The sequence below is a fragment of the Cyclospora cayetanensis genome, unplaced genomic scaffold (assembly GCF_002999335.1).
Source record: "Cyclospora cayetanensis isolate NF1_C8 unplaced genomic scaffold, CcayRef3 CcayRef3_contig_117, whole genome shotgun sequence".
NCBI classification, from domain to species: domain Eukaryota; phylum Apicomplexa; class Conoidasida; order Eucoccidiorida; family Eimeriidae; genus Cyclospora; species Cyclospora cayetanensis.
Genome location: NW_020312056.1, coordinates 37,002 through 58,302, shown reverse-complemented (window position 1 = coordinate 58,302; position 21,301 = coordinate 37,002). Strand labels below are relative to the sequence as shown.

Below are 21,301 nucleotides of genomic sequence, written 5' to 3'. Positions count from 1 at the left end.
AATAATCCATGATGGCTAAATTGTGCGCGCTGTGGCTTGTGGCTTCAGGAGTGGCGCTCCCAAGTTGGTGGGAGCCATTGTGATCCTCGTGGTGCTTTTTTGGCTAAATCGCTTTGTTCGTAATCAGCTTGGCAACATGGCGGCTCGTGCTTTTCTGGAGGAAGAAGAGTCGGAAGGAACGAAGGCATTTCAGGAGGATTTGTAGGGTCAGCCCGAAATGGAGCTGCTGCACGCATGGCGAGAGTGGGTGGCACTGCTCTGTGCTGGCTGGCTCATGGCGCTGAGTGACATCAGCGCCTTGGGCCTTGTTGGGAGACAGAGGATGTGTGACACTGTGGAGGGGCTTCCCCGCCAGCTCAGCAACCTCCGAAACAGCATAGTGGATTTCTGGCAGAAGGTGGGGGGGAGCGGTGGCTATGCTGGCATTGGCGAGAAAATTTGGAAGGCGGCCGTTGCGCCGGGTGTCTGTTGTCGGGATGAGGGGGATGAAGGGGGGAAAGGTCTCTGACTGGTCAGTGCCGTCTAGACTAGTGCTCCCTCTCTCTTTATATTATGTATGTATATATATATATATATATATGGATCTGCTATCGCCTACGATGTTCGAGGAGCAGCAAAGGTCCGTGCAGGGGGTTCAAAGATTTTAAAAAGTTTTCTCTGAAAAGTGCTTCAGAGAGAATTCAAGACGCGCAGGGGGAGGGCCAGCACCCGTGCACAGAGTGGCCTCCTAGCGGGAATAGGGGAGAATCGAGATGAAGCCTCAGGCGGCCCCTTACTTGGTCGAGCTTTGTTCAAGAATCAGTAAAGAACCTGGAAGGCGTATTATCTTGTGGGGCCAGCTATCTGTAAAATCCCCTGATGAACAAGGAAGGCGATGGACTGCCCGAATGGGGCCTTGTTTGGATGTGTGTAAGTGTGTTAGTCCATTCGGCTTCCGATGCAACGCAATAGACAATGCGGGGTTTTTTGCTTAGGGGATGTGCAGGAATGCCGAATTTTGGCTCCAAGCCTTAATTGAGGAACACATCAAAAAGGAACCGAGAGAAAGCCTCCTTACGATGGGGTAAATACATGTGTGTGTGCGTCTTCGAAGGTGGGGAGGGAAAGCTTAGAGGGGAGAGAGAGAAAGAGAGAGAATAGCTTAGCGCCGGCGAGCAGTATGCATACGCCAACGCGCACAGTCGCATGCATACATCCACACAAAACACTTGATTATGCTACAAAATTTAACGTGAAGACCCCGACTGCTCGGGTTAGCACACCTCGGTGTAGATAGACGCGGGGGAAAAGCGGATAGAGACGCACAGACTGCGCCTTCCTCCCTTGGCTAGAGCAGCCCTGCCGGCTCCAGTAGCAATTCAAGCCGCAGTCGCGTCGTTTCAAGCGTTCTTGCTGCTGCAATTGTTCCCGCTGCTGGAGCTCAAGGGGCAGCTTCCATCAGGACAGGCCCAGTGCCTTCAGATCGGCAGCGCTCTCATCGCTGCTGCTGCCGCAACAGCACACAGTGCTGCTGCATGCGTAGCAATGCGCTGTTTTTCCGTGTAGCTTGATCTCGGTTGTACGCTTTCCGATAGTCACGCATACGCGATCCACTTCCACCCACACATCGCGTAACCCCGTGCTGCTGTTGTCTTTCGCTTGGCTGCCCTGCTTGCCAACGACACTTCTGTTGTTGCTGCTCGTGCGGAGGCTGCTGGTCTTGCCGCTGCAACACTGCTGCTGGAGCGTTTCTAGCCCCTGCCCTTCAGCCAGCAGGAACCACCCCCCCTTGGAGCTACTTGTGCTCCCGTTGCTGCATTTGGAGTCAGTTTCTTGATCCGCAAACTGCTTGAGAAACTCAATGGTCGGGGTCACCACCTGCGAAACACAAAGCACATGAAATTCTGCCCACTCCAAAGTTTCTGGCACCTGCTGAACACTGCACTTGCCGATGTGCGCCCTGCCATCGGAGTCTGCGTGGCTGTTTCCCATTCGAGGAAGCAGCCGAGGCACCAGAAACTGAGCCTGTCTGCAATGGCAGTCCATCGAACCGCGCAGCTACGCGCAAAAACAGCGTGTCTTGCCCGCAGTGAGCACGACACGGGTTAGCGGCAACGCAGCAGGGCGAAGAAGAAGCGGCAGCAGCAGCAAGATCACCGGCTAACCAATGAGGTGGCAGCGAGGGAGACATGAGGCTTCAAAGGCCTCCAAAACGGTAAAAATCCAAACGCCGAAACGACCGAGTCTACTGCAGCGAACAGCTCCTCGAGCTTTTCCACACAAAGCCACACCCCACAGCACTCCTTCGCAGCCTTGCGTGCTATATTTTAAAAGGAAGCGGGCACGTAGAACGAAGGCTGGCTGCATCCTTTGTGTGTGGCTCTTCCTTCCCTGGGGTTCTCACGCTGCTTACCTGCTGTCGTTTGGTGCTCGGTGTTTGCGCGGGGAGGGACGCGAAAAGCCTCGAGTTATCCTCGTTGGTCAGGAAGCAAAGCGAAGACGCACTTAGGACTAGCGAAAAGCTGAACGCAAAAATCCCGAGCCATGATTCGTAGATCCTCTGTACATACAGCCCAGCGAGGCCAGGGTGACTCGCCCACAGGTGTGTTCATGCTGCGGTAGAGGACAGGCTGCTGCTACTCCTGCTGCTTAATGGGGTGAATTCCACGCGCAGGAACTTTAAATTTAGGGCTTTAGCACCTTTGAATATTTCTAAGGGCTTTACGGAGGGCTGCAACAAAGGCCTCCAGCAGGTGGTCTTGCAGCAGCAGAAGTCGGGATAAGCTTAAATGCGCATACTCCTGAGGATCACTAGTATCAGCATGTGTACACTGCTTCTTGTTTCCCCCCGCTGATGCCGCAGTCCCTAGGCGCAGATACCAAGGCTGCACGCGCAACAGCTGCTGCTCTTCGAGCTGCTGTTGTTGATGGCGGGCATGCTGTTGCTGCTTTAGAACGCGGCAAACTACAGAATCGAGACAGTCGACACACATTTGAGTTTGCTTCTTTAGTTTGCTGCCCTTCACTGCAACACACAAACAGCCAAGGGCCGCCTTCAAATACACAACAGAATTCCCAGCAACAGTGCTTCTACTGGGAATCTTTCCCGCAGTAGCAGCCCTCCCCCCCCGACCACCACCTCCACGATGGATGCTGCATTTAAGGGGGATCCAGTATTATTCAAAGATTTATTCTGAGCAAACGCGTCAGTATCAGACCCGGGATAAAGACGAACGACGCAAAAAGTCCCTCCGTGTGCGGGATGCGCCGCTTGCGACCCCAGTACATGAAATCTGAGAAACACGAAAACCACCAACCCTGAGTTTGCACATGAATTCACAATCGAATCTCCACGCTACACTGAAGGGGATGATGATGAGGCCTCGCCATTTCTCTCTCGCTCTCAGCTTTACCGCCGCTAGGAGCCAGTGGCGGAAGGGGCTAGGAATCTGAACTTTCATCATGACCAAGTCGAAGCATCTTTTGATAAAGCCGCTGCTGCCGCCGCTGACGGGAACCCCAACCCTGAAAAGCCGGCATAGTGTACCTGATGCGGCTGCTTCGGAGTCGCACGGCTCCATGGGCAAGGAGCGTTCAGAATGCCGAGGACTGGCTGCCATTCGCTTCCGCAACACGCACGAACTCCTCTCTCGATACCTTCTAGAACTGGCCATCTAATTTCTACTTTTTACTTCCTACGCTTCATGAAGAAGCTCGTTTCAATGCCTGCCGCCCCCAGCCGAAGCCCGACAACGAATGTCCACCATTGATGTGTAAAGGGTTCTACGGTGGATTCTGCATACAGCGAGGCCAAACGCAAGCAAAATGGCGCATGCAGAGCTAACTGCGAAAGCGTAGTATTTGTGTGTGTCGTGTGTGTATATCTCCTGGGGCGAAAGGAGGAGGGGGAAGGGGCCTCTCGAGGGGCCCCCAATCGGTTTCTGCAGCGAGAGGTACAGCAGTCAGCGAAGGGCCCCCTGCAAGGTGCTGCAGAGGCTCAAGCAGCAAGGGCCTTATGAGTGCAGCTAAATTGCAGCAGCCTCAGAAACACCTTACTTTATACCGTAAAATTTGCGTGTGAGCTTGCGCCGATACCAGGGGTCTTTGCACCGGCTTAGCCGGAGAAGCACATAGCCCGCTGATTCCTGGCACGTTTGGAAGTTTTTGACTTTGATTTTTTGCCCGTGAGCGTGTTTCTGGAGGAGTTTACACTCAAAACCTTCGCTGCAGAAACAGACACCATGGGTAAGCTTGAGCCGTTGAGAGCACCCCCGTTGGCGGCAAAGCGAAAATCCGAGGCCTCTACAGAAACGGCTGCCCACCAACCCTCGGTGCCAGCCTTCGTGTTTGCCTCCACGCGCTGTGTAATTTTGCGCAAGTATGTGTATGTGTAAGTATGTGTATGTGTAAGTATGTGTAAGTATGAATATGTGCAAGTATGTGTATGTGTAAGTATGTGTGTGTGTAAGTATGTGTATGTGTAAGTATGTGTATGTGCAAGTATGTGTATGTGCAAGTATGTGTATGTGCAAGTATGTGTATGTGCAAGTATGTGTATGTGCAAGTATGTGTATGTGCAAGTATGTGTATGTGTAAGTATGTAAGTATGTGTATCTGTATACACGTCTACGTTGGGTATATCTGTGGATCTGCCTCTCTGCTCAGCTCTTCCCCAAGAAAGCCTGCCGCAGCAGGCTGTCGTTAGAGTGCTGCCGTTCGTGCAGCGGTATGCGTGGGGATGCCCAGCAGACACCGCAGTTGTTGCGGCCCTTGCGAAGCGCACAAAAGGCTGCATCAACTATGATGCACAGGAAGAGGCGTCTCGGGAGCAGCAAGGAGGATCCACAGACTCCCGTCCTTTCGCGGAGTTGTGGATAGGAACGCATCCTAATGGCTGTGCATACGTCATGCCCGTGGAGGCGGATGCCTTTCTATCGAGGGGCCCCCAAAGGCAAGTCACTGCACCGGTGTGCCCCCCTCTCTCGCTGATGGAGCATTTGCAGCAGCAACATACGCGGCAGGAGAAGCAACAACATACGCAGCAGGAGAAGCAACAACATACGCAGCAGGAGAAGCAACAACATGCACAGCAGGAGAAGCAACAACATACGCAGCAGGAGAAGCAAAGAGAGGCTTCTGGCCTGCCGTTTCTGCTGAAGGTTCTCTCCGTTGCGACTCCGCTTTCATTGCAGTCACACCCAGACAGAGCTTTGGCTGCACGGCTGCATGCGGAGCAGCCGCTGGAGTACCGTGATGCAAATCATAAACCTGAGATGGCGATCGCGATTGGGGAGTTTGCAGCTCTCGCAGGCTTCAGACAGCCAGCGGCAGTCGCTGCACTGCTGCAACAAACTCCAGAACTGAGACAGGCACTTGGTCAGCAATTTATGCAGTCTGATGTCGGTCGGAAGTTTCAAACGCTCCCGCAGCAGCAGCACCAGGACGGAAAGGAAGCAGCTCATATGCTCAAGGCTGCATTCGCTGCCCTGTTGCAGATCGACCTTGAGCAGAACCAGCAGGCACACAGTCGGATTCGAGAGCAGCAAGCCGCTCTCAAAGACTTGCATGCGCGACTTCTGAAGGAGCCGCCTCCAGACCCCACAAGAGCGTCGCAGCCACAGCTGCAGCAAGAAGCGGAGTGGGTAGCTCTGCAGCTTTTGCAGGCGTATCCAGCCGACATTGGCTGCTTTGCTGCCTTCTTCTTGAACTTGGTCTTGCTGAAGGACGGGGAGGCGCTCTTCATTCCTCCGAATTACTTGCACTGCTACCTCAAAGGTCAGATTCGCTGCTGCTGCTAATGGACGGCCTTGCTCGAAGTCGAAGCGAGGCAGAGCCGAGGATGGCTCGCCGTGCTGCATGGCGCTGTGCGTGCACTTCCTCTGGAGAGAGCCGTCTCCTGTACCTTCCCGCTGCGACACACACAGCCTTCTGTCGCTGCTGCTGCTCCTTCGGGGACTGCTGCTGCTGCGGTTCTGCAGGGCACTGCGTAGAACTGATGGCGACTTCAGACAATGTCATTAGGGGCGGTCTGACTTCCAAGAAAGTAGACGCTCCGCTGCTGCTGCAATCTCTAGACTTCTCTCCTCTGCTGCAAGCTCCTGCTCGCACTTTCCCGGCAGCTATGCCACAAGGCGCGGAAGAGCAGCTTACCCTGCTGCGGCGCCTCTGCATGCCCCCAACAGACTCTAGCCCGCAAGAGCAGCAACAAGTGCAGCAACAAGAGCAGCAACAAGAGCAGCAACAAGTGCAACAGCAACAAGAGCAGTGCTGCTTGTATCATCCACCCCTCTGGCGCTTCCCGGAGTTCTGTACTGCGCGCGTTTCTCTGCCGCTCGGCTGCTCAGTCTGTGCCGACCCTAAATGCTTAAGCCTCCGGACGTTTCCTAAATAGCTTTTTCGACGTCGCCTGTAGATAAGAATCCGACAGAGAGAAAGAGAGAGAGGATTGACCACCTGCGCGTGCCTGCCTGCCACTGCTGCGCTGTTTCTCTGCAGCGTTCCTTGGAGCTTCTGCACCGAACTCCAGGTGTATTGCTTGTCCTTTGGGCGCCTTTTCGCGCGGCTATGCGCATACACTCGAAATCGCACGAGGTTGCTGTCTGTCTCCGCACTGGAGACATCTTTTACATTGCTGCTGAGGCAACCGTAGTCTTGGTAAGTGGACGGGCAGTCTCTCGGCTGCGTCTCTTTTTACCCTCCTCTGCAGCCTTTTCGTTCCCCCTCCGTGCGGCACCAACGGCGCGGAGTGTCTGCAGCCTTCCTGAAACACAAGTGCGCTCTTCGCAGTCTACCGATTTGCGGCCTTCAGGACTGCACACAGCTCGAAGCTGAAGATGGCGTTAAAAATCCGACACAGAGAGAAACAGCCAGAGACGGTCTGGCGAAGCTGCTGTTGCAGCACGACAATCCAGAACCGAACAGGCACAACCTGCTGGCCTTCCTTGTCACTGGAGGAATAACTGAACACCTGCTACAGTGATCTGTGACGGTCTCTGTGTCTCTTTCTCTCTCGCGCGCGCCCTCGCTTTCCATTTTAAAAAAGTATTGCCTATTTCTGTCAGCCGCCGCTTCGTGGCCTCTTCCACTGTCTTCGCCTAACGTGTTTCTGCGAGGGGTTTATTTGTCTCGCTGTGCTATGTACTGCGTGCACCTCTCTCTATGTATCTCTCGGTGCCTCTCTTTGTCACTTTTCAATTGCGGAGAGAGCCTAACTGAACTCTACGCAACACGCTAGACACACTAGACACACATAGATAAGGCCAAGCGAATTCTTTCGCGTCATCGCGTTTGCGACGGACTCCGAAACGCTGGCATTCGGCGCAGGCCTCCCTTCCTTCTTGTGGCGCTATGCTTACGCCCACGCATATTTATAAGTGGTGCGAAACAGAGTTCGTGTTTTCCTCCGAAAATTTCAGAGTCTAGCACCCAAGACAGTATTCCCATAGACTTCAGAACCTGCAAAAATCCTTAAGAAGGCCGTATAACGCTGCCTTCGCTTTCATCACGTTTCTCTCCCCTAATTTCCCTGTGGCATGGCTCTTGCGCCGTCTACGGCAGAAGCCAGGCACCACGTCCTTCCTCCTTGCATGCGTCATACTTGCATGCGTCATACCCTTGCTTCCCCGTTGAACCTCTTCACTCTTCGAAGGCATCATTATCTTCGCCCTCAAATCCAGCCTCCTGGTCGTCATCTGTGTCCGTAGAAGAATCCTCCTCTCCATGTTGTGAGGTTTGACTTCTAGCCTTCAAGAATTTCATCACTACAATCAGCACCAGTCCAATTATAGAAACTGTCAGCGCCATTATGGGAACCCAGAGGCCCAGAGTTGCACCACTCGCTAAAATCATAATTCCGACAAGACCCAAGAGTATAAGACCAATCAGCAAGCGCTTCCCCTTTTTGTGACGTCCGTTATGTACACCTTCCCCCTCTGACTGCAGCAGGGAAGAAGAAGCTCCCTGAACACGCAAAAGCTTTCCAAAATAGGGCTGCTCCGCGGCAACGAGACGGCGGACTGGCGATGAAAACGCAGGGGTGCCTCTCCTTTTGCTCAGTTGCACTAATGCCGTAGCCGCCAGCACCCCATCAGCCGCGTTCCCTCCTCTCTTTCGGGCTCTCTTGGCTTCTTTCTTGGCTGCTTTCTTGGCTGCTTTCTTGGCTGCTTTCTTCGCCTTCCTCTTCACCTTGCTCAGCGCCGCTTTCTTTCTGCTAAAATAGGATTTTAGCAGCGCTTTCACCAGTTCGCCTTCCAGCCGAGCACTCGCTTTGTCCCCTGATAAAACGACTTCACGAACAAATGCCTTCACGAATTCGGCCCAAGCCATGGATCCAGGGTACAACCCCAAGAAGGGGAGAACAGAAGCATTTCTTCCGCGCTCCAGTCTCGCTGCTGAGGCACTGTGGGTTCTTTTGTTTCTCTTCAAGAAGGGCAGGCAAATCTTCAAGATGAATTTCAGAAGGCCAACGAACATTTTCCGTAAGAGTTTGTTTCTGGCAAGCACCCGCTTGAACCGGGAAGTTCTTTTGCCTGCTTTCTCCAAATCTGAGGAAGCGAAACGCAACAAACAACATCCAAATCCAGCGTAGAAGGATCCGGTTTTGCAGATTGTGCGTGCACAAGGCAAGAAACATAGGCTGTTGCATTTCTTCACGTGCAAAGATACGGAACGGCTTTCGCTAGAGCACATGGAATGCTTGCAACTGCCTTTGAAATTTTTCATGCAATTTTTCCAGCAATGGGTCAGAAACAGAGCTACAGGGAAAACTGGGAAGCAGACTAACAACAGTTTCACGGCTGGAAAGGCACAAAAATGGGCATGTCGGACGCAGCAGTGTTGCAATGAGAGGGCGCCACAGATCGGCTATCCCTTTGAGTTTGTTTCTCATAAACTATCTGAAGCTATGTGCTTGAGACTGTAATGCTGTCAGGCATGGACGTACACGTCGTTAACACCGTGCTGTATTCTTCACGTATTATATCGTCGAGTTCTTGCTGCATTTCCGTCCCTACCGCTTGTGAAACCTGTGTTAATACGTCTTTTTTCCCCTCAGCCATTTCGCCCAAGCCTTCTAGCATTGGTATGCCCGCGAGGAAGAGGTCTCGTACGCTTGCGTTGTACTCAGCAACTGGGTTGCCGCTCACTGAAGAAATCTTGAGAGATTTTTCGAGATGCTCAAGCAAGACCTTGTTCCTGACTTCCTCCATCTTTACCTTGTAAGGTGACCCTTTTCCAGCCGGCACGAGTACTTTGGCCTTCTTAGGGCACTGTGAAAGGTCTAAGGCACTTATCAAAACTTTGGCGAACACAGCATCCACTTGCGGTGGCTGTGCCAAGGCGTATACACCTGACATCGCTAATCCCTAAGAAATGATGCCAACGCGCAGGCAGGAGAAACAGTCGAGGCACGCAAAAGGTGAAAAAGACCATCATAAAGAAAGCCTGTTTTGTCCGTACTTCCCCCATACGGTCGGTGCAAGGTTACGCACCTGGACAGCCTTCATTTTCGTCTTCTTTCTTTTCCAGAATCTGCGCGTTACCTTCTTTGTTTTGGCTTCGAGTTGGCTATGCAAGTCGCGGACTCCACTGTAAAAGGTTCCCAAATCACTCCCACAGAAGAAACTATCTTCTTTGCCTGTTAATTTTGTTTTGGTTGCTTTTTTCGAAGCTCGTTTGCCTTTACCCTTCTTGTGCTTTTTCTCTGGCTCCTCTTCTTCTGTGATGGGATGCGTAAATCTTGAGAAGTCAAACTCGGAGGCGCGCAGGCCGAATGAAACTGAGGAGAGCAGAAACAAGCAGGGGAAAGCCAAGACAACGAAAGGATGTGGAAGAAAGGAGAGAGACTGATAAGGTGACAGTATGAGGGACATAGAGGGAAAAAAAGTGTATATTCCCGACACAGCAAGGAAACTCTAGAAAAATCAGGGAATGAGAGGAAATAACAGGGGCGCCAAGTGTCTGAGCACCTTCCTAGGACTCATTTGCCTCTTTATGCAGGCAGCTACCCACCACAGTCGAGCCAGTCGTAAAAATAACAAGGAATAGGAACAGTGCGAAGGCAGAAACAAAATAAGTGAATAAAAGCGCGCAAAGTAATACGAACAACTGGCCGCATTCAAACCTTCCCCCAGGCAAGCGCTTTGAACTGAAGAGAGCGTCCCTGTACCTATTTCTATGTTTAAAAAAAATACCTGTGGGGTCTGAGACTGTAAAGAGGGGATGAATCAAAGGCAGTGTTATGTCCTCCTCTAAGCAAACTGAAAGAAGAACAAACGGAGAAACATGATTTTCCAGCATTTGCTCCTTTCTGCATTTATTTTTTCACAATAGCCGGGCCATTCATCCCTTAAAATAACAAGGGGATGTGAATGCCTCTGGTTCGTTTCTCCTTCCCTCCCATGACGTACAACTCATATCCTAGACGTTCCCATGTCGTCCTTTTCTTTCTCAATCCCAACTAGCGTTCGCCTTTCTTCTCTCTCCTTTCCCCCTCTCCTAGCTCTGTATCCCTCTTGCTTGTTCTATGCATATATACTTACGATGCATTGGTTTGTTTGTGCATCCTTGCGCTAGCTGTTCCATAAATTGCACTGCAAGCCTTTCCAAACGCTTGCAAGCGTTTTGGAGGTTACCCTCCAACCCGGAGCACGTTGTCTTAAGGAGGGCCTCTATTTCCTGAAGAGGTTTGACTTTAATGCAGTCAAGCAAACCTGAACTCGCATATACGTGAGCAAGTAAGCAGCGCAGAATGCACAACTCAACGAGAAAACTGAATCACTAAACAGATGAACGTGGAAGACGGATTACCAACCTGTTGATAGGTTGCCTACAGGTCAGCATATACATACATATATATATATATATATTTTTCACGGAACAAAAGAGTCTCCATGCATCACACATGTTCCGTATTTTAGCAAGGCATTCTTTTGTACTTACTTTTTGCCTCCTCCGTTTGGATGAAGACTTGGATTGCTTCTTCCTTGTTCATCGTCCTTCGGAATCTTTCCATCGAAAACACTCCTCGCACGCGAGAAAAAAAATTCTACAAAAAAAGAATATGAGGAAAGTGGAGCGTCTGGTATAACTGAGAAAGAATGCAATTCAATGTCCGACTGCTGCACAGTACACACCACAAATTTGATGTACATAAGCACGCAAATACACCACATGCATCAGGCCTGCGTTTCTGCTTACACCTAGCGACATTTTCTTTTTTTTTCTTCCCTTTTTCTTTGGTTCGTCTGCCTCATCCTCCGTGGATAAGACGTCTATGCCATCGCCATCGCCAAGGACTGCCGACCCTCCCGAAAGAGCGGCACTTGATGTGGCGTGTGGACTGTCATGGGATGCTCCGTCTTGTGTGTTTTGTGCTGCCCCTGCACCTCCAGCTTCCTCAGAAGAGTCGCCCGAAGAATGATGCACTTGAGCAGTGACTGTAATAGGACCAGCTTGCGTGTCGGGGTGTTTTGACCCTTCCCCATCAGTTGGTACACCTGAAGCCTGCGCCTCCTGTGAAGAACTGGAATCATCGTCCCCCTTCCCCTGAGCATGCTGTTGACTTTGACCGGCGCTTGACGCTTCAGCTTCGCCGTGTGCCTTATCCGCATCGGCGTGACTTGATGCATGCGCTCCAGAGGCGTGTGCACTGCTGGGAGAGCCAGGCGCGGGGGAATGAGTGGGGGTTGTTTTACGGGGTGCAGGAGAGGGAACGTTCTTGTTCTTGGGGGAGTATTTCCGGGGAGTCGGGACAGGCTTCTTGGGAGGGATTCCTTTGGGACTGCCCTTAGGTTTGGGTTTAGGGCTGTTGCCCAGTTTTGTAAGTGCAGGATGTGTACTCTTGGAGCTGTCACTTTCGTCTCCACTGGAGTCATGTTTTTCAGCGTCTTTTTCTTTAGACCCGCCACTTGCCTGAGCACCTGGTGCTTTATTGCCTTGCTTATTGGAAGCATCGGCAGCACTGTCCGAATTTCCGCTGGGATTGGGACCTTGCAGCTGTAGAGAAGTTGATTCCTGTAACCAGGAGGGGTAGGCAGAGATTTGGGCACTCTCCCCTCTTAGGTTATCGGCTTTGTTTCTCCCATATTCTGTAAATACACTGTAGTCGCCAATGTTTCCTGCGGGAAGCACAAAAGTATTCTTCCTGGGCGAGATCAGGCCCTCTGCAGCTCCAGTGGAGTCGTGGCTTGCTGCAAACAGCGCAACAAGGGGGTCCTAGGATATTGTGCACTAATCAGCAGACAATCGTTTGGGCGTAAGCAGACATGTTACTGCATGCAACAATCTGCGAAGGAGTAAACCGAGAAGACGGTGATGCAAAGGGGGATAGCTAGCAGAAACGGCAGTTTGCGTGGGCTTCTACCTATTTAGCAGGGTTCAGCCGGAGATCTATCCACGAGACATGCAGCACAAACAATGATTCGATCTATACTAAGGCACCAGTAGACGGAAAATAGTCTAGCGAAGGCCTCCACGAGCATCTAAACATGCAACCTTCCAATGGTCTTGGACTTGGGAGTTCAAAGGGCAAGCTACCTTTGGGCAACGGATTGGAGGCGTTTGTTAAGGAAGAGAGAACAAGGACCGTCAGGGCCGAGACGGCCGTTTTTAGAGAGAAGGGCTTCATCTTCGACTCATAGTTTCGTTTTGCGTTCCGTGGTGTGGGACGCACAGAAAAAGGGCTCAAGGTGGCCCTTTCTCACTAGGGAATTTCATGAGGATCAACACCCAGACTACTCAGAAACAACCGATATAAGTGACTGCACAATATTTCTATGGACACGCTTAGAAGAGAAGGCGTGGACGCCCCAATACAAAGGACCGCACGGTAACTCTCGGGGAACGAGCAACGGCTCTGAGATTATCCGGTTCATGAATGATCACCAGTACTTTGCCGCTAAGTTGCAAAAAATATGAACAGAAAGAAAAGTTACCCAAAAATTTTATTGTTTTTAATCAATAGGAGAGAACACCCTGCAATTTGCCTGGTTGCTCTACCGAGCCTCCCGCCTCACTGGCCTTGTCGCCTGTAGCGACAGTTGACCGATGTAGAACCACACGTCCATAGCAAGCAAGAAGACATGCTTCGTCCACATTTTTAAATGTTCGACCTTTTGTTGTGTCTTATTCATGCCATACGCTAATACCTTTTTCTTCCCTGCTTCCTGTTTTCGCATCCTCTCAACTACTGTAGATCTAGCTGGGCTTTCATTGACGAAATTCATGATGATGGACAACAGAACTGCCTCCGTGTTCTTCCGTGGCTCTCTATAAGAAAACCTCCGTGAACAGCACAATAAGTCGTCAGCTATGCCTTATAGAGCTGAACCAATAATTGTAGCTCTTCAACTAGAATCCCCATGGGGAGACAGTTTCTATAGAGCTAGCACAACACTCGCACCCGCATTGGTCTTTCTGAAAAACTGAGGGCGCCTCGTAAACACAAACACTGAAAGCACTGAAAACCCTGTAGGGCCTTCGGCTAACAAGGCACTCAGTTTGACAGTCTCACCCCTATAACGCAATACTACACAGCGCTGTGTACCCCGATAATCGGGCGAAGGTACTTTTAAGCCGAATGCCTTGACCCAGCTTGATACAGCTAAAGGCTAGTAAGGGTCATTGCTGTCCTGAGTGTCTGTCTCCATAGATTTTGGCCCCCATCTAGCGGATTAAACAAACTTTGGCACCTTCTACTACATAAGGTATATTTAAGCTGAGAACTGGTGGAGAAATGACTAATTTTCTCCCCATTTTTATACGTCTTTTCTTTCGCAAAGTAATTTGAGCTCGGTAGGTGGAGATGCGATGTTGTTTGCTTATGTGCTCGGTGCTGTGTGCTAGGAGCTGTGAATATTTGCAGTGCGTAGAGGGTGCAGCTGCGCGCACAGTAGCTGGCGCAAGCAGGAAAAAGCGGGTGTTCTCTGGTGCAGCTCTCGATTACTTTATGATGTAATTACTGCGTCCGCAGAAAAGTGTCTTCCTGCAGGGACGCCGGAGGGGCGTGACCAAGATCCTCTTAGGCCGTCCTCGATCTGTTTAAATGCACCCAATAACGAAAGTTTTCTGGATTCAGTCTACAAGTCGCTGTGAAATCACGAATTATTAGCTCCTTCGGCATCCCTCTTATGAAATTATAGGGCCTTGTCGACGTTTCCCCCAGCGTCCCAACCGAATCTTTTGAGAAAGCATGCTCCCCATTCGCTGCCCTCTTGGGCCCTTGGTAAAACATAGAAGATGCAAGCCAGTTAGTGCCGTCAAAAGACTTACTCTTACAAAAATGTGAAGCCAAATAAAAACTCTTGGAGCTTAGATCCCTGCAGGTGACCCAGTGCATTCTACAAGAGTAGAACCATCGAGAAATCTGTCTTCACGAAGCCCTACGCATTCCGACTGGCAGCTTTTGCTTTGCACAATGCCCTTTATGTAAGCCTGCGTTTCTCCTTCGAATTTCTCGGCAGACTTTTGTGAGATATTCACGGCTTCTGATCAAAATGTGTATCGCCACAACGCGCACCGAACCACCCTGACATACAGAGCATAAATTGCCTTGTGTTATTTTGCATTGATACTTGTCTAAATCGTTTGGTTGAGCGTCACACTACCGCCCGTTCTTTAGAAGGCTCGCCAAAGCCCCTTTTCTTGTAACAAGGGGACGGGAGAGGCAACTATTGCACGGCTAGCTACACAGTTTGTTCTCAAAAGAACGCCTTGCTTGTTGCCAACATCTCATTTAGTTAAGCAGCTTCGGTTATAAGGATAAGCACAACCTCGAGGTGCCCATCAAACCTTCAACAATGCCAAAATTTGGGAAGTTTTGCCGGTTGCCTCTGAAAGCAAGCAATTATTCGTTGCAACCAGGTGACCGGTACCTGTCAGACATTCCTACAATAAATAATTGGCAGAGTGTCTCTGCATCTCTAGTGTGCCCTTTCAGAGGGATGCACAAAGTTTTCCTCTGTGTATGTTTTTTTATAGTATATATACACTTGCTCTCGCGCTTCTTCTAAGCTTGCGTGAGCACCGAACTTTGCGTGAAGTGACGAGAGGGGGCTTGACCCATGGCTCTCAATGTAGCGATGCCTGCAGAGGGGGAGCTATAGTTGCGTGAGGAAAAGCGCAACCACTGCCAAGCTTCGCAGTCTAATAAGAACTATCATATCGGAAACGCAATCGCCGCCTTGGACTGGGGGTGAATCAGAGGTATGCATGTTTGCCTATAATTGCAGCCATAGGCGTGTGATGGCCCCTACACATGCCGTTAAGCTCTTGAGAGCATAGCTAAGCCCTTGGACAGGAAACCACTGCAATTACGTGGGCTAAGGGGTTTTCTTTTACCGTCCAGCCAAGGGTTGCCGGCCTCTGGCCTCAGGAGCTTCAGGATTTTGTATGAAATGCCACCCTAGAAAAGTTCACATGGCTTCGGTTCAGTGAAGCAAAATGCGAGCCGTTACCGCGTTACTCGGCTGCATCGACTTCCATTAGGCTACAGGTAGTAACATGCTTCGCCGCTTGGGGTGCTCTCACGCGCAATGTTTATTCGTGTTGCTTTCAAAGGAAACGCACTCCGTAGCACGCAATTAGCCTGCAGAGTGGCACTTCGTTCACCGGAAAGAACTATTCCCATCCCTGTGTTTTCAGCTGGCTTGGCCCTTCCGTACGCCAGAACTGCTGCTGGGCTGCAAGCGGCTGCCTCCACTAAACTTGTTGGATTCAAAGGAGGAGGTCTTCTTTGCAACGTTGCTTGGAGAGGACGCTGGCACGCAAGCTCTCTGTCCTAGGCCTGAGATTATACCTACCAGGATCGCCGTGGGTTGAATGCCCATTCGACATCGTTCCCACCAGTATCATCACGGGGAGACTCGTTCGCTTGATCTTCTAGCCAAAAACATTTCCTTGAAGGGGGGTTCTTCGCCTCCGACGGCGCGGCCGTTGCCCCTCCCACATACGACGCCATGCCAAAGCCAGTGCACCGTCTTCCGCAGTTGCATCGTGGAGCGCTGTAGCTTTTATCTCCTGCCTGAGCCTGCTACGCGCAGAATGGCTTCTTTGTAGCAACTTGGTCTCAAGGGGTGCACATACTTTTTCAGAGGTGTGTGTCAGTTTCACTGGCCGTGCACTGTATATCGACCGTCATAACGATCCCACATAGCGTGTGCTGGTAATTCTCATCGCCTCACAGTGCGCGCCCTTCCTTTAGGGTGTCTATGGACCTGCTCTGCGTAATTGGCATCCTCACTCGGAGCCCAACTTCAGGCGTCCTAGAAGAAACTGCAGGCTGTTGTTCAATTCATGCAAAGTTGCACCGGATCCAAGCAGGCCGTCCGCGTCTGTCTCGATGCAAGCCTTGTGCCTCCAGCTGGTGTGAAGTAGGTGGGAAGCACGTGAAAGGGAGAGTGGACGTACCAATGAAAGGGTGTCTGCTGGGAACAGCCCCTATCTGTGGGAAGGAACGAGCCAACGCCAGGAGCCGATAGCGAGTTCCTTGCCCTGTCAAGCTTTGCCGTTGCTCTTGCTGCACTGTCAAGACTTGGAGCTGCCCAGCTATAAATAGGGGTGTCGCTCAGGTGCTTGAGGGCAAGTAGTGCTGCGGTGCAGGGGCCTCCTGGGCTTGCCGCGCGCGCATTCTCACCTGTGCCAAAGCCGCCACTGCACAAACAAGGCACTTGCGTGCCGTGCTGCGTGTTGCATGTTCGTCAGGCAAGTCTGCAGACAGCTCGACAGGGGCCTCACTGGCGTTGAGGCAACGAGGGCAGCCTTGAAGGCTTTCCCGTGAACCCCCTGTTGCGTGCCATACCCGTGATTTTCGGCCATGTTACCCGTGGTGGCTCTACGAGTGTATCTGCACTTTGTGCATTTGCGTGTCTCTGTCACGCTGGGCGATGAACGAGCGCGCCTGATGTTGCAGCCATTCTAAAATTGCCTCCAGCCACTGCCTCTCCTCTAGCCCCCGAAAACGATTCTAGGGAATTCTTGGCAGGCAGGCAGGCAGGCAGCAGAACACCCCTGTAGCGCAGTTTGCTATGGACGCCTCCCTCTAACGTGACACAAGGCACACAGCATGGAGAAAGACCAGTGCCCTCCCCCCCCCCCCACCCCTCCCCGCAATATCTCTTTCCTGCCGCTCTGGCGAAGCAGTAGAAGCGCGTCTTAGGGACCAGGCCAAGTCGCAAAGCCTTTCCCGTCCAAGAGGTTGGTAGGAGCCAACAACAGCCGTAGGTAATAGCCTTGTCAGAGCTCAGGGAGAATAGATATACTCTGCAGCTCTGGAGTCTCTATGCAGATAGAGAAAGGGGAAGCAGAAGCAGAGAGAAGGCAATACACGAACACCGCTGCTGCAAGACACCGGATCGGGCTATGCATATCATACAACAGGGGAGATGGCGATACAGCGGCCTTGTTTGGAGCTCAGCTCTCGGAAAGGTGGAATCATATCCCGAAGCAGTTTGTTTTTGCCATGTCAGTGATTACGAAAAACGACACGTGACTGGCAGTGCGAAGGTAGAGAAAGCAGGAAGGCTGCGCTTTACGCAGAGGTCAGCTCACGTACCACGGCTCAGCTACCCATAAATGGGAAAACAGCACCATCTCAAGGGTCCTCGAATCCGTGTGTGTGAGTGTATGTATGTTTATGTTTATGTATGTATTTATGTTTATGTTTTTGTATGTATTTATGTTTATCTTTATGTATTTATGTTTATGTTTATGTATGTGTATTTATGTTTATGTTTATGTATGTATTTATGTTAATGTATGTGTGTGTTTCCATGTATGTATATATATATATATGTAAATGCGCGTGCTCTTTGCTAACAGTGCAGGATACAACAGCACGGGAGGGAGCGCCTAGCAGGAAGGCGGAGAAGGTTTTTTCAATAGAAAGAAAGACACAGGAAGTCTGCGAGAGCCCAAATATCTGCAGCTGCCGCAAGATTCTCTCTGAAGCGCAGCCAGAAGCAAAGGGAAGCCCCAAACAAAAGCCGGCGGCACAAAAGGCGGAGCTCCAGCTGTTCGCGTTGCGTTTGAGGGTTCTGCTGGTGTTTTTCTCGCCCACGGGAGAGTTCGCGAGCTCCCCCCCCCTTTCGGGTATGTCTTTGCTGCGAAGGCATGGCAGAAAATGGGGGGGGCTGAGGGAACCACGGCCTAAGAAGCTTCTGAGCGGCTGCCTCCGCAGCGTCAGTCCCCCCCTCTGCTGCTGCGGTGAGCCCAACGGGGGATGATGCCCTTGCCTCAGCGCAAGCGCAGCCGCACGTGGTGGCTGCTGTTCGTGTTGCAGCTGCTGCCGTCTGCTTTCCCCTGCTGCATCCAGGTTCGCGTTTAGTCGCGTCTCCCTTGAGATTCCTTTGCCGCAACAGCGCCACTTTCTCACTGCTGGAGCTGCAAAAAGCAGCAAGCTCTTGTCGAGACAGCAGCAGCAAGCCTCGCCCTCTCACGCCGCCGCTGTTGCTGCTGCTGCAGCTGCTCACCGCTGCTGACTGAAGCCTCAGCAGCCGCAAGACGAGGCTCAAGAGAGACACACAGTCCGCGGCAGAGGGGCTGAAGAAGACGCAGCAGAGCCATAGGGGGAGGAGACATTCGCGGGGGAGTCCTAAGAGACACGTGCCTGCAGCACCGCACAAGCGCCAATTTGCTTCCAAAATTCTCTTGGGGGGGGCTGCTAGGAGACAATGCCATATGCCTCACCCCCAAACAAAGTTCAGAGGCTGCCCTCAAGGCTTGGTGAGGCAGCATCGACAGCACAGCAGCACTAGCAACGATCTCGTCGCTAATGCTGCAACTTGAATCCATATTTTCCTGTACAGACCTCATGAGAAACACTCAAGGAGCGCCCTCGAAATCCTGACACCGTCTCAACATCCGCATACATCCGGATATCCGCCTCCTTGGCCTTATTCCCCTTTCCTCCCTGCTTTTCCAGCCCCCTCCCCCCTTATTCCCCCTTTCCTCGCTGCTTTTCCAGCCCCCTCCCCCCTTATTTCTCTTCATTCTCCCTCAGACATCCCCGCAGAGCAGAGGCGCCCAGCAGCCACCTTCGCAGGTGTGCGTGTATGTGTGTGTGTCTCCCTGCAAGGTACGTTTATGCAGAACTGCCCTCGCGAGCTTACTCTTGGGTGTGGCAAATCGCGCCTCCAGTTCCTCCACATCCGAGGAGGGCACGCAGCAAAGGACAGATGCCGCAGGTCGAAGAGGAGCCAAGAAAAGAAGACATGCCAGAGACAGCCAGTTGCAGGGGGAGCGAGGATTTCGCAGCTGCAACGAGCGCGCAAGGCGATACGGCAACGCGACAAAACAAGCTCACTCGTGCCGAGACACACCCACAACTGCAGCAGCACGCACAGTGAGTTGCACATGCCACGCAAGAGACAGAGACCAACAGCTAGCCAGCCGGCGAAAGGGGTACCCTCTTCGCTAGCTCGGTGATTCAGCAGGCCTGCACGAACGCTGCGGAACGTACAGTGCAGTGTAAGAGAAGCGCAAACTTTTGAGGCGGTGTGAGAAGCTCAACAGGAGCCTCACAAAACGCAGCAGCCGCTGCACCACCCCTGCATGCCAGAAACATACGTCGCACACGCACAGAGGGAGGCCAGCAGTAGGCTTGCATGCACGCCAGCAACTGCAGCAGCTTTCTTTGCCGCTAAGGAGAGATACTCCCCCTCGCAGAGGGAGGATTTCTCCTTGAAGAGGCGTTTACACATGAGCCACATAGCGGGGGGCGGACCCCTGCTGAGACTTCAAAGAGTCGAACCACCCACACAAAATACTACATGGCCATCCATACTACGCAACAACCGAACGTAACGCTATGAAATCCACACTTTTTAATAAAAAGAGAGCATGCCTGCCTGCATGCATGCATGCATGTCCGCCCCCCGCGGGTGTCCATACACTTACACACCTACATATCGGTACATATATATATAGGTGTACAAATAAGTCCACACACATATGCATAGTAAATACCACACACATATGTATAGTAAATAGCTGGAATATTCTAAACACACGCACATATATGCGTACAACGTACGGTATAGTGCTCCTCTATATGCATAGGTGTATTGTACATGCACATAAAGCGGCAGGTCTAGTCACGGCGTGAAAATACAAAGACGAAACTTTCTTGGAGTAAAGATGAGACACGGCAACCCACAGCCAAGGATGCGAAGCCTTCGGCGGATGCTGCAATGAGTCGACACGAAGACGAGGGGTTATTAAGGGTACGCTTGGTAGTCGCTCACATGTTGAGTCCGCATACGACGCGCAGAGACAAAAACTGCAGCAACAGGAGCAGCAGGCAGCAGCCCCCACACAGGCGAACAAACGGCAGCACAATGCTAAATATTGAGTTGTGAAGCCTGAAAAGTTCTCAAGACACGGAAGTGTGCCTGGCATGGGAGATTCCAGTAGTCACGGCTCACAAGCAGATGCTGGATCCTCGTGATCTCAGAAGCCTCCTCTTGCGCTAAGAAGACTTCCAAGGGGCCCTGTTGATGCAGAAGCTGCTGCTCGAGGCGCTCATGGGCTGCAGGTTGCGCCGCTTTCGCGCTCTTGCGATGTTGCTGCTCCTGCAGCAGCTGCAGCAGCTTTTGCTGCAAGGGCAGCAAGCAAGCCACACGACGCCTCAGAGAAAGGCCCTCACGGCGAGACTTTGCACCGAAACGAAGTAAAGCGGCAGCGACACACTAGCACCGACACAACTTGCCTGTAGAAGAAGCGAGCGAAATTCAGCGAGAGCTGCGTTTTGTGGGAAGCGGCGGCAGAACATGTGCAGCAAGCCCAGACACTCAGACGTCTGCACAATACACAGACATACACCTGCGTCTCTGCTGCAGCAGCTGCTGCTGCAGAAGCCAGCGATCGATCGAAAGGAAGCAAGTTTGAGTCTCGCATCGGCCGGCTCCTCGTACATCGGCAGCGATGCGCGTCTAGACAGACTCTCGACAGCCGTCCTTAGCTCCTCCCCAGTGAGATGAAAAGAAGAGGTCTTTCGGGTTGTATTTACCTTTTTGCGATTCAGCAGCAAATGAAATTGCAGCAGCAGAGGAGGAGGGAACTGCAGCACACCAGCAGCGGCGGCTCGAGTCCATACACTGGAATTATCCCTCCCTCCTCCCTCCCCCCACACATACGTGCATGCATGCATATAGGTCTAGATACCCCTTTTTTCTCTCTCTCTCTCGCCATAGCGATTCCTGAAACCAACGCGCTTACCAAACCGTGCTGCACTAAGCGAAACAACGCATCCTCCGTTTCGTCTCTGGTACAGAGAGAGACACAGAAACATCGCGATCAGACACCCCAAATTGCGTGAAAAAGCGATGCA

At 51.8% G+C, this 21,301-nt stretch overlaps 4 protein-coding genes across 4 annotated transcripts; 1 reads left to right on the top strand and 3 right to left on the bottom strand.

The window, feature by feature from the left end:
* Nucleotides 1-970: 970 nt before the first annotated feature.
* Nucleotides 971-3,267, bottom strand: LOC34622609. Its single transcript, XM_026335970.1, has 6 exons — nucleotides 3,198-3,267; nucleotides 2,680-3,004; nucleotides 2,393-2,501; nucleotides 2,145-2,249; nucleotides 1,727-1,857; nucleotides 971-1,049 (listed from the first exon to the last, which is right to left on the bottom strand). Exons 1-6 carry the CDS (start codon nucleotides 3,265-3,267, stop codon nucleotides 971-973), a joined length of 819 nt encoding a protein of 272 aa, XP_026191755.1.
* A 537-nt stretch (nucleotides 3,268-3,804) lies between these two features.
* LOC34622610 (mannose-6-phosphate isomerase) lies at nucleotides 3,805-7,463 on the top strand. The gene is made up of 6 exons (XM_026335963.1): nucleotides 3,805-3,831; nucleotides 4,182-4,338; nucleotides 4,585-4,946; nucleotides 5,028-5,754; nucleotides 5,988-6,022; nucleotides 7,425-7,463. Exons 1-6 carry the CDS (start codon nucleotides 3,805-3,807, stop codon nucleotides 7,461-7,463), a joined length of 1,347 nt encoding a protein of 448 aa, XP_026191748.1.
* A 151-nt stretch (nucleotides 7,464-7,614) lies between these two features.
* On the bottom strand, nucleotides 7,615-9,332 carry LOC34622611. Its single transcript, XM_026335953.1, has 2 exons — nucleotides 8,888-9,332; nucleotides 7,615-8,774 (listed from the first exon to the last, which is right to left on the bottom strand). The coding sequence occupies exons 1-2, from the start codon at nucleotides 9,330-9,332 to the stop codon at nucleotides 7,615-7,617; spliced, it is 1,605 nt and encodes a 534-aa protein (XP_026191738.1).
* A 75-nt stretch (nucleotides 9,333-9,407) lies between these two features.
* LOC113146979 (mucin-1-like) lies at nucleotides 9,408-12,604 on the bottom strand. Its single transcript, XM_026335945.1, has 4 exons — nucleotides 12,418-12,604; nucleotides 11,153-12,167; nucleotides 10,918-11,001; nucleotides 9,408-9,714 (listed from the first exon to the last, which is right to left on the bottom strand). Exons 1-4 carry the CDS (start codon nucleotides 12,602-12,604, stop codon nucleotides 9,408-9,410), a joined length of 1,593 nt encoding a protein of 530 aa, XP_026191730.1.
* Nucleotides 12,605-21,301: the final 8,697 nt, after the last annotated feature.